This window comes from Dreissena polymorpha, chromosome 3 (assembly GCF_020536995.1).
Source record: "Dreissena polymorpha isolate Duluth1 chromosome 3, UMN_Dpol_1.0, whole genome shotgun sequence".
Classification (NCBI taxonomy): domain Eukaryota; kingdom Metazoa; phylum Mollusca; class Bivalvia; order Myida; family Dreissenidae; genus Dreissena; species Dreissena polymorpha.
Window position 1 is genome coordinate 103585965 of NC_068357.1, and position 16355 is coordinate 103602319.

Consider the following 16355-nt stretch of genomic DNA (forward strand, 5'->3'; position numbering starts at 1 on the left):
AAACTCTTATCACTTTCTAAATAATATGACTGGAAAGCGAGCGACATTTTAAAATTTAACAATAGTAATATAGGGTATAACAATAGTAATATAGGGTATAACAATAGTAATATAGGGTATAACAATAGTAATATAGGGTATAACAATAGTAATATAGGGTTTAACAATAGTAATATAGGGTATAACAATAGTAATATAGGGTATAACAATAGTAATATAGGGTATAAAAAAGTTTAAAATACCCGTTTCTGCACAGACGTCGCCATCTTTTGTTGATAACCAATTCTTAGACTACTGGTGTTTTATATTAGTGTTTTAAATTACTTGTAATGTATGAACAAGAGGGCCTGAAGGCCCAAAACTGCTCACCTGAGATTCAAAGGAACTAACCTGTTCTGTGCAGGCCAAGATGTCATAAGAACAAAATGTTCTTACCAACTTTCATGGCTAGTGAACACTCTGGCAGCAGCGTTTTTCTACAGACCAAAACCATTTTCATACACATCCAAGATATCATTTAAACAAATATTCTGACAAAGTTTCATGAAGATTCATGAAGCCATATAAGAAAAAATGCCCAGCCCCCTGGTGGCCATATTTTTCAAGCAACTGGAACCATTTTCAAACTTGTCAAAGATATCATTGGGACAAATCTTCTGACTACGTTTCATGATGATCGGACAATAATTATGGCTTCTAGAGTGTTAACAAGGTTTTACTATAGCTATATAAGGAAAAATGCCTAGCCACCTTGGCGGCCATGTTTTTCCACCAACCGCAACCATTTTCGAACTCATCCAAGATATCATTGGGTCAAATCGTCTGACCAAGTTTCATGATGATCGGACAATAAATGTTGCCTCGAGAGTGTTAATAAGGTTTTACTCAAGCAATATATAGCCATATTAGGAAAAATGCCCCGCCCCCTGGTGGCCATGTTTTTAAAACAATCGAAACCATTTTCGAACTCATCCAAGATATCATTGGGACAAATCTTCTAAGTTTCATGAAGATCGGAAAATAAATGTGGCCTCTAGAGTGTTTACAAGGTTTTACTATAGCCATATAAGGAAAAATGCCCCGCCCCCTGGTGGCCATGTTTTTCAACCAACCGGCATCATTTTTATACTTGTTCAAGATATTATTGGGATGAATCTTCTGACCAGGTTTCATGAAGATGGGACAATAAATGTGGCCTCTAGAGTGTTGACAAGATTTTACTATAGCCATATATAGCCATATAAGGACAAATGCCCCGCCCCTTGGCAGCCATGTTTTTCAAGCAAACGTAAATTTTTTTGAACTCATCCAAGATATTATTGAGACGAATCTCCTGATCAAATTTCATGAAGATTGGACAATAAATGTGGCCTATAGAGTGTTAACAAGGCAAATGTTGACGCCGTACGACGCACGAGGGACAAAAGGCGATCACAAAAGCTCACCATGAGCACATTGTGCTCAGGTGGGCTAAAAAAAAAGCACAAAGTTTTCTGCTTTTTTAACTTAGTTTTTTTTTTTCCATACGTTTTCAAAGAACAGGTTTAAATAAAGTTGCTATTTAAATGTATTTTGAATTTCTATACATTGGGAACGTCATATAAAAAAATTAAACTCTTTAAAAGGTATTGCTATTGTTTTGTTAACGAAGAACGAGGTGCGGTAAAATCTGGTGAGGTTTGTTCAATTTTATAAGCTATCGGACCGCAAGTCCTGTAAGAATTTTGTGTCTGTCAAATGGGTTGTGAGAGAATAGTAACGATTTTTAAGTTGGAATATAAAATCAGACAATATCCACCCAAAATAACCTCAAAGTCGCAAATCATGTAGCCTTTTTTATGACTACATGGAAAGAATTAGCTCCTAAATGCGTAAAGGGGTTAGAAGATATATAATCAGTCATCTTTGATAAGCCATGCTCTTTATCATAAATGTATTCATGTTAATAATTAGAAACAAGAGACTGTGTGATAAGCTTGGTAAGCTGGTTTCGTCAAGTTGGTAAGATGAAACATTTTTTTTATAAAATGCCATAATAAAGTATGATTTTTCACCAGTATCATGTTCTGTTTTTTCAAGAGCAGCTACCACTGCACCCATGCTTGGTTGGGAGGTCATCCCAGACATGGAGTCACAGGCCACATCAACAACATCAGCCCCAGCAGCATAGCATGCCAGCATAGATGCAACACCTGCTCCTGCTGTGTCATGGGTGTGAACATGTATAGGCATGTCTGGGAATTTGTCACGAATGGCACTGACCAAGAGAGTTGCAGCTCTAGGTTTCAAGATACCAGACATATCCTGAAAAGAAACACATATTTGCAAGATGACTAAGTGTGGCAAACCACACTTAAATATAGCAATTAAATTGTGAACGAATGTTACAATATGTCAGCACATGTTTGAAGTTAAGTGCTTATACTGATGGACTAAAAACAAACTAATTTATTGAAATTCATAAAAAATAACTTCAATGTCACACAATCATAGTATCTCTTTAATGGTTGTAATCTTATCCAGAAAGTAGCAACTTCAACCTGTATTCAAAGGATGCACTTTAGCCAAACTTACAACTAAACTATCACATCCTGTGTAAGCCATATTTTTCAACAGACTGGACCCATTTTTGAACTCCATTTATATATCATTATAAGAAAACATTATGAGAAATTTAAAGGAGATTGAACAAAAAATATGGCTTCAAGGGTCAAAATTATGTTTTAATGCCATATAAAGAAAACTTCTTATTGATTACAAAGTTTGTCTCCAGAAAAGCTCTATTATGGCCATTTTTGACCTAAGTGTGACATCTACTTTTGAATTCAGGAAAAATATCATGCAAACACGTTCCTTAATTTAAAACAAGAGGGCCATGGTTGCCCTGGGTCGTTCACCTGAGTAGCATAAATGTTTAGCAGGGGTTGTTAACGTTGTTTTGTGAAAAGAAAGGGTTTGTTGTTTTGGCAGATATCTATATATATGCCTTATAGGTAGTTTTGTGTGTATTTATGTTTTTTTAAATAGGCATTTGTTACCCATTGTGACAAAGCTATATTTTGGATAAAAGTAATATGAGGACAGTAATTTAATAATGTATATCAGCAAAAGAAAATGGAAGTACATTTTTCCACATGTCCAACTTTGAGAATTTGAGATGAGCATCTCAGCATCTTTGGATGTTATAGAGGATGACTTATATATTTACAACTTGTTTTTGCAAGAACAAACCAAATGTGGACGGACAGACAGCGGACAAAGACCAATCCTAAAACCTCACCTGAGCTAAAAAGTGTGTTTCACCGATCTGAGCCATTTTCCAACTTGTCCAAGAAATCAATAAAACCAATGTATTGACTAAGTTTCACGATGATAAGGAAAAAAATGTGACTTCTATAATGTTCGATCACAAGCTTTCTCTCTATATAGTCACAAAAGGAAAACTGCCCAAACCCATGGCAGCCATGCTTATTGACCCATCGGGACCATTTGCAAACTCATCTGAGATATATATAAAACATATTTATTCACCAAGTTTCATGATGATTGGGCAAAAAATGTGACTTCTAGAGTGTTCACAAGCTTTTTTTTACTATATAAATATAAGAAAACTGCCCCCCCCCCCCCCATCTACCCCCCCCCCCCCCCCCCCCCCCCCCCCCCGCAGCCATGTTTTCAACTGACCGAACCATTTTCCAACTCAACTCTTGTATCAAGGAAACAAATGTTCTGACCAAATTTCATGAAAATTGGGCAAAAAAATGTGACTTCTAGAGTGTTCACATGTTTTCACTATATACATAAAGAGAAAAATGCCCCGCCATCTGGCGGCCATGTTTTTTCACCGATCTGGACCATTTTCGAACTCGTCCGACATATCAATAAAACCAATGTTTTGATTAACTTTCATGATGATTGGGCCAAAATTGTGTCTTCTAGAGTGTTTACAAGGTTTCTCTATAGCCATACAAGGAAAACTGCACCGCCCACTGGCGGCCATGTTTTTCAATGGACCGGAACCACTTTTGAACTCAACCAACATATCATTAAGAAAGACATATAGACAAAGTTACATGAAGATTAGGCATTAAATGTGACTTCTACAGTGTTTACAAGCATTTTCTTTTTTTTTTACCTAGTTTTTGACCCAGCATGACCCAGTTTTAAACTCGATCGAGATATCCTTGGGACAAATCTTCTGACCAAGGTTCATGAAGATCGGACAATACATGTGGCCTCTAGAGTGTTTACGAACAAATGTGGACGGATGGATGGACGACGGACAAAGACCATTCACAAAAGCTCACCTGAACAATCAGGTGAGCTAAAAACAAGAGCTGTCACCATAGGATGACATATGCCCCCTATAAACGCTTTGATAGAAGTTATAGCATTTTTCGAAACCTAAACGCGGACCCTAAGTTCAACGTCAAGGTCACAGGGGTAAAAAAATTTGTGCGTATGGAAAGGCCTTGTCCATATACACATGCATACCAAATATGAAGGTTATATCTCAAGGGACATAGAAGTTATGAGCATTTTTCGAAACCTAAATGCAGATTTTAAAACCTAAACACGGACCCTAAGTTCAAGGTCAAGGTCACAGGGAAAAAAAAATTTGTGCGCATGGAAAGGCCTTGTCCATATACACATGCATACCAAATATGAAGGTTATATCTCAAGGGACATAGAAGTTATGAGCATTTTTCGAAACCTAAACGCATTTTTCTAAACCTAAACACAGATTTCGATTTAAACGCGGACCCTAAGTTCAACGTAAAGGTCACAGGGGTTAAAAATTGTGTGAGTATGGAAAGGCCTTGTCCATATACACATGCATACCAAATATGAAGGTTATATCTCAAGGGACATAGAAGTTATGAGCATATTTCGAAACCTTAACGCAGATTTCGAAACCTAAACGCGGACCCTAAGTTCAACGTCAAGGTCACAGGGGTAAAAAAATTTGTGCGTTTGGAAAGGCCTTGTCCATATACACATGCATACCAAATATGAAGGTTATATCTCAAGGGACATAGAAGTTATGAGCATTTTTTGAAACCTAAACACAGAATTTGAAACCTAAACGCGGACCCTAAGTTCAAGGCCAAGGTCACAGGGCTAAAAAACTTTTTGCGTATGGAAAGGCCTTGTCCAAATACACATGCATACCAAATATGAAGGTTATATCTCAAGGGACATAGAAGTTATGAGCATTTTTGGAAACCTAAATGCAAAGTGTGACGGAAAGATGGACAGATGGTTAGACAGACGGACAGTCCGATCACTATTTTCCCCCCTTTCTTCGAAAGGGGGCATAAAAACATCCAACCTCGAATAACAATTAACACATAAATGAAACACAACTACACTGTATTATTATGAAAACATTAATAATCAAAGGGGAGTAACTACTGTAAACTTAAATGCAATATTTAGAAGAGTTGTCTCGCATGTTACATGACCTTAATTCATAATTGTTTGCAAGCCTTTTTACTATATAAATATAAAGAAAACTGCCCAGTCCCCCTGGCAACCATGTTTTTAAACAGACCGGAACCATTTTCAAACATAACTCACGTATCTAGGAAACAAAAGTTCTGACAAAATATCATGAAAATTGGGCCAAAAATGTGCATTCTACAGTGTTCACATGTTTTCACTATATACATATAGAGAAAAATGCCCCGCCCACTGGCGGCCATGTTTTTTCACCGATCTGGACCATTTTCGAACTTGTCCGAGAAATCAATAAAACCATTGTTTTTGACCAACTTTCATGATGATTGGGCAAAAATTGTGACTTCTAGAGTGTTTACAAGGTTTCTCTATAGCCAAATAAGGAAAACTGCCCCGCCCACTGGCGGCCATGTTTTTTAACAGACCGGAACCACTTTTAAACTCAACCAACATATCATTAAGACAAACATTTTGACAAAGTTACATGAAGATTGGGCATGACATGTGACTTTTACAGTGTTTACAAGTTTTTTCTTTTTTTCGACCTAGTGACCTAGTTTTTGACCTGGCACGACCCAGTTTCGAACTTGACCGAGATATCATTGGGACGAAGCTTCTGACCAAGTTTCATGAAGATCGGACAATAAATGTGGCCTCTAGAGTGTTTACGAACAAATGTTAACGGACGGACGGATGGAGGGACGACGGACAAAGACCGGTCACAAAAGCTCACCTGAGCAATCAGGTGAGCTAAAAAAAAGACTTCAAGAGTGTTAACAAGGATTTACTTTAGCCATATTAGGAAAACTGTGCAACCCCCTGGCGGCCATGTTTTTTAACTGACCGAAACCATTTTGAAACTCAGCTGAGATATTATGGGGACAAATGTTCTGACAAAGTTTCATGAAGATTGGATAATACATGTGACTTCTAGAGTGTTAACAAGTTTTTTCTTTAATTTGACCTAGTGACCTAGTTTTTGACCTCACATGACCAGTTTCGAAGTCGACCAAGATATCATTGGGACAAATTATCTGACCATGTTCTTTCATGAAGATCAGACAATAAATGTGGCCTAAAGAGTGTTAACAAGGCAAAATGTTGATGACAGATGACGAACGACAAACAATGGACAAAAGGTGATCACAAAAGCTCACCATGAGCACATTGTGCTCAGGTGAGCTAAAAAAGCATGTCATTTATTTAAAATTTTACTTGCAAATGACAAAGTAACCATTAATACAGACCATCAACAATGGAAAATGGTAATGTGCATAGCCTTATGCCTAATCTTAAACAAGAGGGCCATGGTGGCCTTGGGTCGCTCACCAGAGTAGAAGTCGTGTAAAGCAAGGGTTATTAGCGTTGTTTTGTAAAAAGGAAGTTTGTTGTTTTTGCCAATATATAAATATATGCGTTATTAGGCATTTTTTGTGTTTGTTTATGCTTTTTACAATAGACATTTGCTTCCCATTGCAACAAATAGAGGACAGCAATTAAATAATGAGCACAATCAGCAAAAGAAAATGGAAGTTCATTTTGTTCACAAATTGTAGTGAAGCTTTGAGATCATTATATAAGCATCTCAGCATCTAAGGATGTTATACAGGATGACTTGTTTCTGCAAGAACAGCTTTAGAAACTGAAAACAACTGTAATTTTTCAATAAATTGAGTGTTCAAAAAGCTCACCATGAGCACGTTGTGCTCAGTGAGCTAAAAAGTACATCAAATAAAAACAAAACTCATTTCAATACCTTAATTGCAAGAATGTGTGTTCCCGCTTTCACAAGCTCAGTGGCAAGGTTTACATAATACGCCAAACTATACTTGGTTTTACTTGGGTCTGAAACATCTCCAGTGTACGAAATCGCAGCCTCAATAACACCACCTATAAAAGCAATTTTGGATGTTGTATACTTTCTATTTTATATTTTGACAAGGCGTCCCTAGGAAAAGTATGCCACAAAACGTCACTTTTAGTTGTTTAGAACTCACGTAAGGTAAAAAGAAATAAACCAAAGGTGAAATGTCACATGCTGGCTAATACGTTAGTAAAAATCATCAACAAGGCTGACAGTTTTGCACTTAATACAGAAGTCATAAAACCCTATCAACAAGTGCTGTAACTGTTAGTGCCAAATACATAAAAATATTGTTGAAGTTAAATTTCAGTATCTTAAAGTCAATGGGAATGGACTAGGGACTTCAACATAACTAGACTTCAAAGGGGATATATTTCCCATGGTGAAATTGGCATTATGGCTAGATTGCATTCTAATTGCTAAATGTTATGGTCTTTAACAAACATGTGTTAATATAGTTCAAAAAACGAAACAAAATAAAGATGTTAAATTGTTTCATTTATGAATTACATTAAAAACATATTACAACTAAGTGTCATAGTGACCTTGACCTTTAAACTAGTGACCCCAGTTTCAATAGGGGTCATCTACTGTCCAAAGGAAAATGCACATGTGAAGTATCAAGCCAATTGGTAAATTTCCTTGATAATTTATTGATTGCAAACGATTTTCACACTTATTGTGACAGCTACCTTGACCTTTGACCTGGTGACCCAAATTTCAATAGGGCCCCTATTGGGGTCATCTACTGTCCAAGGTAAATGCACAAGAGAAGTATCAAGACAATCGGTCAATTTGTTTATGAGTTATTGATCAGAAACGATTTTCAAACTTATTGTGACCTTGACCTTTGACCTAGTTATCCCAATCTCGAAAGCTGTCATCTACTGCCCAAGACAAATGCACATATTAAGTATCTAGTCAATTGGTCAATAGATTGACGAGTTGTTGAACGGAAACGATTTTCAAACTGATTGTGACAGTGTCCTTGAACCTTGACCTCGTTTCCCAATTTAAATAGGGGTCATCTACTGTCCAAGGCCAATGCACATGTGAAGTATCAAGCCAATTTGTTGACGAGTTATTAACCAGACATGAACTGGTCAGACAGACAGACATCCAGCAAAACAATACCTGTGCAGAAATATATCCTGGAGTTGTTTAAATCCTGGGATTTCCTAGGAAATTTCCTGGGATTTCCCAGGATTGTCTTACCACTGCAAACAATTCCAGGACACTTTTGATTTCATTTTCCTGGGATTTAAAATACCAGGATACCAGAGAAATTCCAGGAATTTTGCAAGTTTTTAGTTGGGTTTTAAAATATATATTTTCTGGTTTCCAGGAAATACCAAGACTTTGAAAACGTTATGAGAAAATGTGAAAAAATACTAAAGTCCTAGTTTCCTGGAATCCCAGGACTTAAAATTGTCTGAAATTGAAGTATTTTTTAAGCTTAATTGGCTTGTTCAAAGATCCCTTAGTGAGACAAGTTTTGTGCAAATTTTTGGTTCAAACAAATCATAAATGATTTGCAGACTGAAGACAGACATCAGGTGATCACAATTTTAAAAACAAATTTCTATGTCTTAACTTGATATATGAATTTTCTTTACAATAAATTTTCAAGTTTTGGTTTGCAGACAAACAATTAATAAGGGGCAAAATACAGTCCAAGAGACTGTCCTAAGCTTAGATTCTGTCGACCTTGAATTTGACTTTGAGCCAGCATGATTGTCTGGTTACTTCTGGAAATCTTCTCAATGACATTTCCAAATTCTGGAGGTGAATTAAAGGCTGATCCTAAAATTCACCATTCCTGCATGTTGACTTTCAAAAAATGGTGAACATTTGTTTTAATGAATTTCTTAAACATATTTATTGTCAATACTCAGAACTGCTATTTAAAATGTTAGTCATTTGTGTATTAAGCTCATTATTGAAATTAATTATTGTTTTGTGATTGTAATGTGACATGGTAAAATGTCCCAGAAATTGTAATGATATGTCTTGATTTTGACCTTAAGATAATGGCTGTATGAATGGTACAGAGTTCAATAAAAAAATCTCAACTCATGAAAAATGTTCCATAAACGTGCCTTCTAGAGTGTTAAAAAGTTTCTTCTTAGTTTTGACCTGGTGACCTTGTTTTTGGAAACATACATATTGTAACTTGACCTAGACATTGTCAAGATAAGCAATAAGCATTCTAACAAAGTTTCATAAAGAATAAGTTAAACATGTGGCTTATAGACTGACTGACTAATGGGGTTGTTTACCCTCGGGACTTCGGTTAATAAACCATTGCCTGAGCACGCTGCTTAACATAAAACTCTGCATAAAAAGGTCGAAAACGGCCATAAAATGGACAGCCCGATTTTACTGGGCTGTACCATTGATATAAATAGAAAACTTTGCAGTGTTGGTGCGGTGCCTTAATAAAAATCTATTCGTTTAAAAATATCTATACTTATTCAAGAAGAATTAAAAACGCAGTACTCAATACAATTAATAATCAATGCCTTGCCTAAAGCTGTAAGAAAGCGGTGGTTTTATTGGTTAACTGTATTTAAAAGCATGGCTCTGATTGGTTATCTCTGTCACGTCCGCGCAAAAGCAAGTAGGTCAATCCATTTTGGGATAAAAATTTCGCACAAAGAACGACCTCGTGATGGCGTCTGCTCTTGCACGGACGTGACAGAGATTACCAATCATAATGATTGTGTCTGCTCTTTTGCACTTTTGGAATGTAAACAAAGCATATGAAACAAGAAGGAATATTACTACTTGAATCTGTTTGAATTTAATATAATATGGCTTATAGATCTAGGTTACAAGATTTTCTAAGACTTAAACTGGTGACCTAGTTTTGGTTGCACATGATGCAAACACACACTTGGTTAGATGTTGTCCAAGTAAACATTCTGACCAAGTTTAGTCAAGATTGAGTCATAAATTTGGCTATAGCAGCAACACCCTGGAGGTGAAACACACATGATGCTGCGTTCAATAAACACATATGAATACAATGCCTAGAGGTAGTACACACAATACACAGTCTATTCATGGTGGTAATTTTCTGCAATTTATTTTTAAAGTGCATGATAAATGACAAAGATTGTACCTGACCAGCCAATTTATGGCAGAACTTGACCTTTGTGACCTTGATCTTTGCGGTTAAGACACAGATGATAAACCAGAGTTGTTGTCTGATGATGGTGAACAGTTGCTGTATTCTTGTAGTCAAGATCAATGACAGTTATAATCTACAGCCTTTTATAGTCCATTTGACATTTGGCCTCAGTAATAATAACCTTGAAGGCAGGGAGATGGTTGTAACATTCAGCATGCTGTACCATCATATTGGTAATTTGTAGTTATTTTGCTACTGATAAATGACAAAGTTGCAGGCTAGGAACGTAGTTTTATGGCCAACTTTGACCTCTGAATGTAAATGAAGAAGGGAGATGGATGTTTGATATTGTTAACATTTGTGGTGAGCGAATTTTAAATTGCGCAAAATTTAATCACAAAAGTGGCCCATTGACCTCTAAAAGGGACCTTGACATATAAGGAAGATGGGTGTTTCAGGTGACACGCTGTCTCCCAATGGCAGTCAATTGTGGTGTTTTCATATTGCACAATGATTGACAAAATTACAGAGCGGAAAATCTCTGACGCATACATGCGTACACTTGACTGTTATCAAGCAATACTCAACAACAAATGTTCTGAGTAATTTTCCTTATGATTGGGCAAAAAAATGTGTCTACTCGAGTGATTATATTATATTCCATGTGAAATAAAAATATAACAATAGGGCCATGGTGGCTCTGGGGTCGCTCATCTGAGAAGAAGTAACGTTAAACATGGGTTGTTAACGTTGTTTTGTGAAAAGAAAGGGTTTGTTGTTTTGGCAGATATTGTAAACCATTTTTATTTGTCAGGCATTCAAGTGACAAATGCAAGATTCTAACGAATAATTATGTCCAATGTTTAAACAATATTAAGACTGAATTACCTAAGTCATGAGACTTTAAAATCCAACGTTATCCACGCAAACATAGTTCGTCTGTTTCGTAATCAAGATCAATCCAGTTTTGACACAAAGGGGTGCACATTATACAGTGTACTTAAATGACATTTGGCATTTCTGTAAAACAAAGCTGCATCAAATGCTTCGACTTCGTTTAGATAGAATAATAATTATTAGCGCTAATTGTTAACAACTTTATTACCCTTTGTGTGTATTGTGTTTTTCAAGGGTGTTGACTGATTGGCCATTGGCTTCGTTGTTTCAAACACTCGTTAACGGTTATTTGGTCCCGCTAACCCACTTATCATAAAAATGAACTTGTCAATAAAATAAAATAATAAGGGCCATTACTATCACATGATAACAAAAGACTATTTAATTGGCATGTGACAAACAGGACTCCCAAGTGTCCTCCCTTTTCCCCACCACGATGTGCTCAGGTGAGCTAAATATGTAACATGTTCTGGAGTTTCTTTAAGCAAGAAACAATGAAAACCAACACACTGATGAACCAGCAGTATGGCAAGCTCACTCTCACCAACTATAAATTTTGGGTATAATTATGATCCTTTTGTCCTACAAAATGAATACCAGAAGTTCAAATGTTGAAAACAGTAACAGTAACATTAATTAAATAAATAAAATACCTGCATTGCCAACTGCATCCATGCCTACAACAATGTTTGGCAAGTAGTTCAGTGAATCAAAGATTCTGAAGATATCCATGCCATACTTGACAGCTTCTTCACAAAACCTAAAATAAGCAGAAAAATCTCAATGCACAGGATATATACTGTGTAGGAACAAGAGGACCAAAAGAACTTATACCAGAAATTCTACCTGGTTGCCAAGTTGTGTACCACACTTAACACATATTCAATAATGACCTTTGCCTTGTGAAATTAATATTCTTACCATGTTTTATCAAGGTATTTGGAATATGTCAAATGGTCATAATATCAGGTAAGTTAAAATTTCTGACAGTTTTAACAGGTTATTCTTTCTTGAGTTTGAATTTCAATACTTAAGAGGAGAACTTGAAAGGCCCTAAGTTGCTCACATGAGACCCAGAGGAGGAGGGCTTGAAAGGCCCTAAGTTGCTCACATGAGACCCAGAGGAACTGCTCTGAGCAGCTATTGAGATGTTTCCATCACCATTTTCGAAATCAGCCCATAAATCATTAGAATGAAGATTCAGAGCAAGTTCCATTATGATTAGGCAAACAAAAAATGTGAAGTTTAGAGTGTTCTCAATGTTGCACTAAAGGCATATAATTAAAATTAGCTAGCTTATTGGTTTTCATGTTTTTTGTTTTATAAAAACAAGGGCAGGGCCTTATTAAACCAAAGGGACATGATTTCACAAAATTTGTTGATGACCATCATATCATGTTACATAACTATAACCAAACATATGTATAAGAAAAGGGAAAGTGATGGGCCAGTTTTGACTCCAGGGTCATGATTTGAATAAACTTGGTAGAGGACCACCACACAATGTCACATACTTAACATTCCTGTCACATTTTAATAAAATCTGTCAAGGGGTTTAGGAGGAGAATTTGTTAGAATTCAAAGTTTGCACTAAGTGCTCAGGTGAGCTTAAGGTCTAAACTAGCCTCAGATTCTATTACATCATACTATTTCCGGAATCATATGAGATGTGCATTGACCATGTCTAAAAAGGTCAGTTTGCTGTAACCTGTTTTTTGGTTTATCACTGAAACCTACAAAACTATGACGGTATTTCTCATCAGTAAGAGACTTTAATTGTTACTCTTGATATTCTTAGGAATATTGGTCTCTAAATAAAAGCGGTCGCTGAAATGTATTAAATTGTTTTTGGACATAATATATTTACATAAAACACAATATATCTGTTCGCAGATTTAAATGTAAGTCTTTTAAGGACATTATTAATTTATGACATTTGTCGTAAGGTAGTCTTCACTCAATGTGTGAAATGGAAGACATTAGAATTCTAAAAAACTTCTTAAGTTTACGCAGTTCCAAGCAAAAAGAGCCTAAAGTTCCAACTAAAAGTGCATCAAATGCATGGAAGACTTCATCTGGAAAGTCAGGTAACTCATCAAATGCATGGAAGACTTCATCTGGAAAGTCAGGTAACTCATCAAAGTTACCAGCAACAAATGCATGGAAGACTTCATCTGGAAAGTCAGGTAACTCATCAAATGCATGGAAGACTTCATCTGGAAAGTCAGGTAACTCATCAAAGTTACCAGCAACAAATGCATGGAAGACTTCATCTGGAAAGTCAGGTAACTCATCAAAGTTACCAGCAACAAATGCATGGAAGACTTCATCTGGAAAGTCAGGTAACTCATCAAATGCATGGAAGACTTCATCTGGAAAGTCAGGTAACTCATCAAAGTTACCAGCAACAAATGCATGGAAGACTTCATCTGGAAAGTCAGGTAACTCATCAAAGTTACCAGCAACAAATGCAAACCTGAACAAATTTTTATAAATATTGTGATGCTGAATTCTTATGAAATTGCTCAAAATGAACGGTTTGAGAATCAAGAACAACATTTCAATGACTTCATGGCTGTTTGTAAACAAGAGATGTGTTTGTCAGAAACACAATGCCCCCTACTGCGCCGCTTTGAAGCCATATAATTGTCCTTTGACCTTGAAGGTTGACCCTGACCTTACCTTTCCCCACTCAAAATGTGCAGCTCCATGAGATACACATGCATACAAAATATCAAGTTGCTATCTTCAATATTGCAAAAGTTATGGGCAATGTTTAAGTTTTCGGATGCATTGCCATTTTGAATACATTGTAGGCGAAAATCCCATCAGAACAAACTATCATAGAAATAGATTCAAAATTGCTTTAAAATTGGTAAAACTTGGCATTTATTTTGCAAGTATTGATATTCGCCATGGCTATTACAGTGTACCAGTTGCTGAGGAAGAGCAAGTAAAACTCTGATTCAATCATTTAGGAAATATCTACCAGTTTTAAGTACTGCCAAATGGCGCACATTTTTTTTACAATACTCATGAAGCTACTTAATGCATCTTTGCATACTCTTGGGCATACAAAATTGGATACATAGACCATCCTTTACTTCTGGCTTACATGTATGTTGAATGTCAAACATACAAGACATAGAAAATCTTTTAACTGATTTAGATGTAATGATTCACAAAAAGAAATCTGTATTATTACCAACTCAAACAATAACATTTCTCAGAAACATCATTGATTCGGTACAAGTAACAAAGATTTGTATGCACACAAAAAAGCAAACATTCTAGATGTTTCAAGGGTTTAGGGCTTTTTGGTTTCATTTTTCTCAGCTGTTGAATATGGTCCCCGTTTTAACCAAACTTTAAAATATGAAAAAAATTCATGCACTTCAGCATTATGCTTTTGATTATGTAAATCATAAAATTTCTGAAAAAATGAAGCAGAAACTTAGCAACTTTTGAACGTTTACCACAGTGATCTAATGCCAACCTCATGTTTGCCTCTCATGGCCCATACTCTTTTGAAGATTATGTTTTGATCCTTCAATAGGAAAAATCTTACTTGTGTTGTAATCGTTAAATAGTGACGAATTACAATACGGTTAATGCACAACTCATTTGATCCATTAAATAGTTATATGACTAAATAGAATTCCAAAGATACAGGTAAGTATTGTTTGTTTGTGGAAATTGTAAAGCATCTGTCTAAAATACATTGTTTCATTATTTAATTACTAAAACTCCATCTACGAGTTACACCATTCTATTTAAGTAGATGTTGATGTGGAGTAGATGTTGAAGCCGGTATCCGGACAATCGCTCCTACGGACAATCGCTCCTACGCTAAATTTGACAGGGCAGACAGTCGCTTCTACGATGTTTTGACAGGGCGGACAGTTGCTCCTATGATGTTTTGACAGGACGGACAGTTGCTCCCATATTCTTTTGCCAACACGGACAATCGCTCCTACATTATTTAGTCAACCAGAACAGTCGCTCCTACATAATTTTGACTCCATGGCAAAATGTAGAATACGCCGATCAAAGGCTAACACCTATAATTAACCGACAATTAAAATAACCGACTTGTTAAAAGTAAGCCGATTAAACATGAGCCGATCAATGTGATTTTAATTGATTTATTTACTTATTAAGAAACTATGTTGCAGTTTGTCGATTCTTTAAATGTAATTTAGCAAACTGTGAAAACAATATGTATATATTGTAATGCCCCACACCTTCAAATTTACTTCCAACATGGAACTTCTAACGAACAAACGCAGTCAGGACGTGCTAGGCTTAGACGGCCATTCGTATTCAAAGAAGCGCACGTCAAAATCTACAATACGATGGGTATGCAATAAAAGTCGTTCTGATTCCTGCAAGGATTGGCAACAGATCTCAGTGTAAGTCGACATAAAACAATAATTTTAATTTTATTATGCCCAATCATGCTCACGAATCATTAGTTGTGTAAATAATAAACTGAAAAATTCACAATTACAGTGAGACTGCACAATTTGTGAAATATTTATGAATTTATATAAAATGTGTAAAAAAAACTGTTTATATACATATATTTCAATATAAGTGAAAATAAAAGTTAAGAAGAACATGTGTCGAAAAATGCGAAATAAGCCAGATATTCAATTCTGAAATCGAAAATGTCTGTACAGTCGAATTCGCCAGCACGTTGCATTTTATGAATTTCGTCTTAAATGTATAATTTTTCTTATCTATTTTGTGTTACTGTAACATATACATATAACATTTTATAAATAAATTACAATTTAACACATATAAAAATCGTGCAGCATCACTTAAACACACTATTTTAATAATAATAGATGTTTGCGTATTATTAAGACTTTTTGATTGTTGCTACCTAATTTGCCAGAAACACGTGTTTTAATTTAAATGTTATTGTTATATAAATACTATTTCTTTGCTATTACATAAATATAACTTCTGATTTCAGGTAACACAACTGAACGG

At 35.8% G+C, this 16355-nt stretch overlaps 1 protein-coding gene across 2 annotated transcripts in view; it reads right to left on the reverse strand.

Annotated features, from left to right (window-relative positions):
* Positions 1 to 16355, reverse strand: part of LOC127872890 (pyruvate carboxylase, mitochondrial-like) — a 154746-nt gene that overhangs the window by 48194 nt on the left and 90197 nt on the right. For both annotated transcript variants that reach the window (XM_052416378.1, XM_052416377.1), the window contains exons 13-15: positions 12008 to 12114; positions 7217 to 7350; positions 2055 to 2304 (exon numbers count right to left, since the gene is read on the reverse strand). In XM_052416378.1, the coding sequence (XP_052272338.1) occupies positions 2055 to 2304; positions 7217 to 7350; positions 12008 to 12114 (491 nt within the window). The remainder of the gene's footprint in view (positions 1 to 2054; positions 2305 to 7216; positions 7351 to 12007; positions 12115 to 16355) is intronic.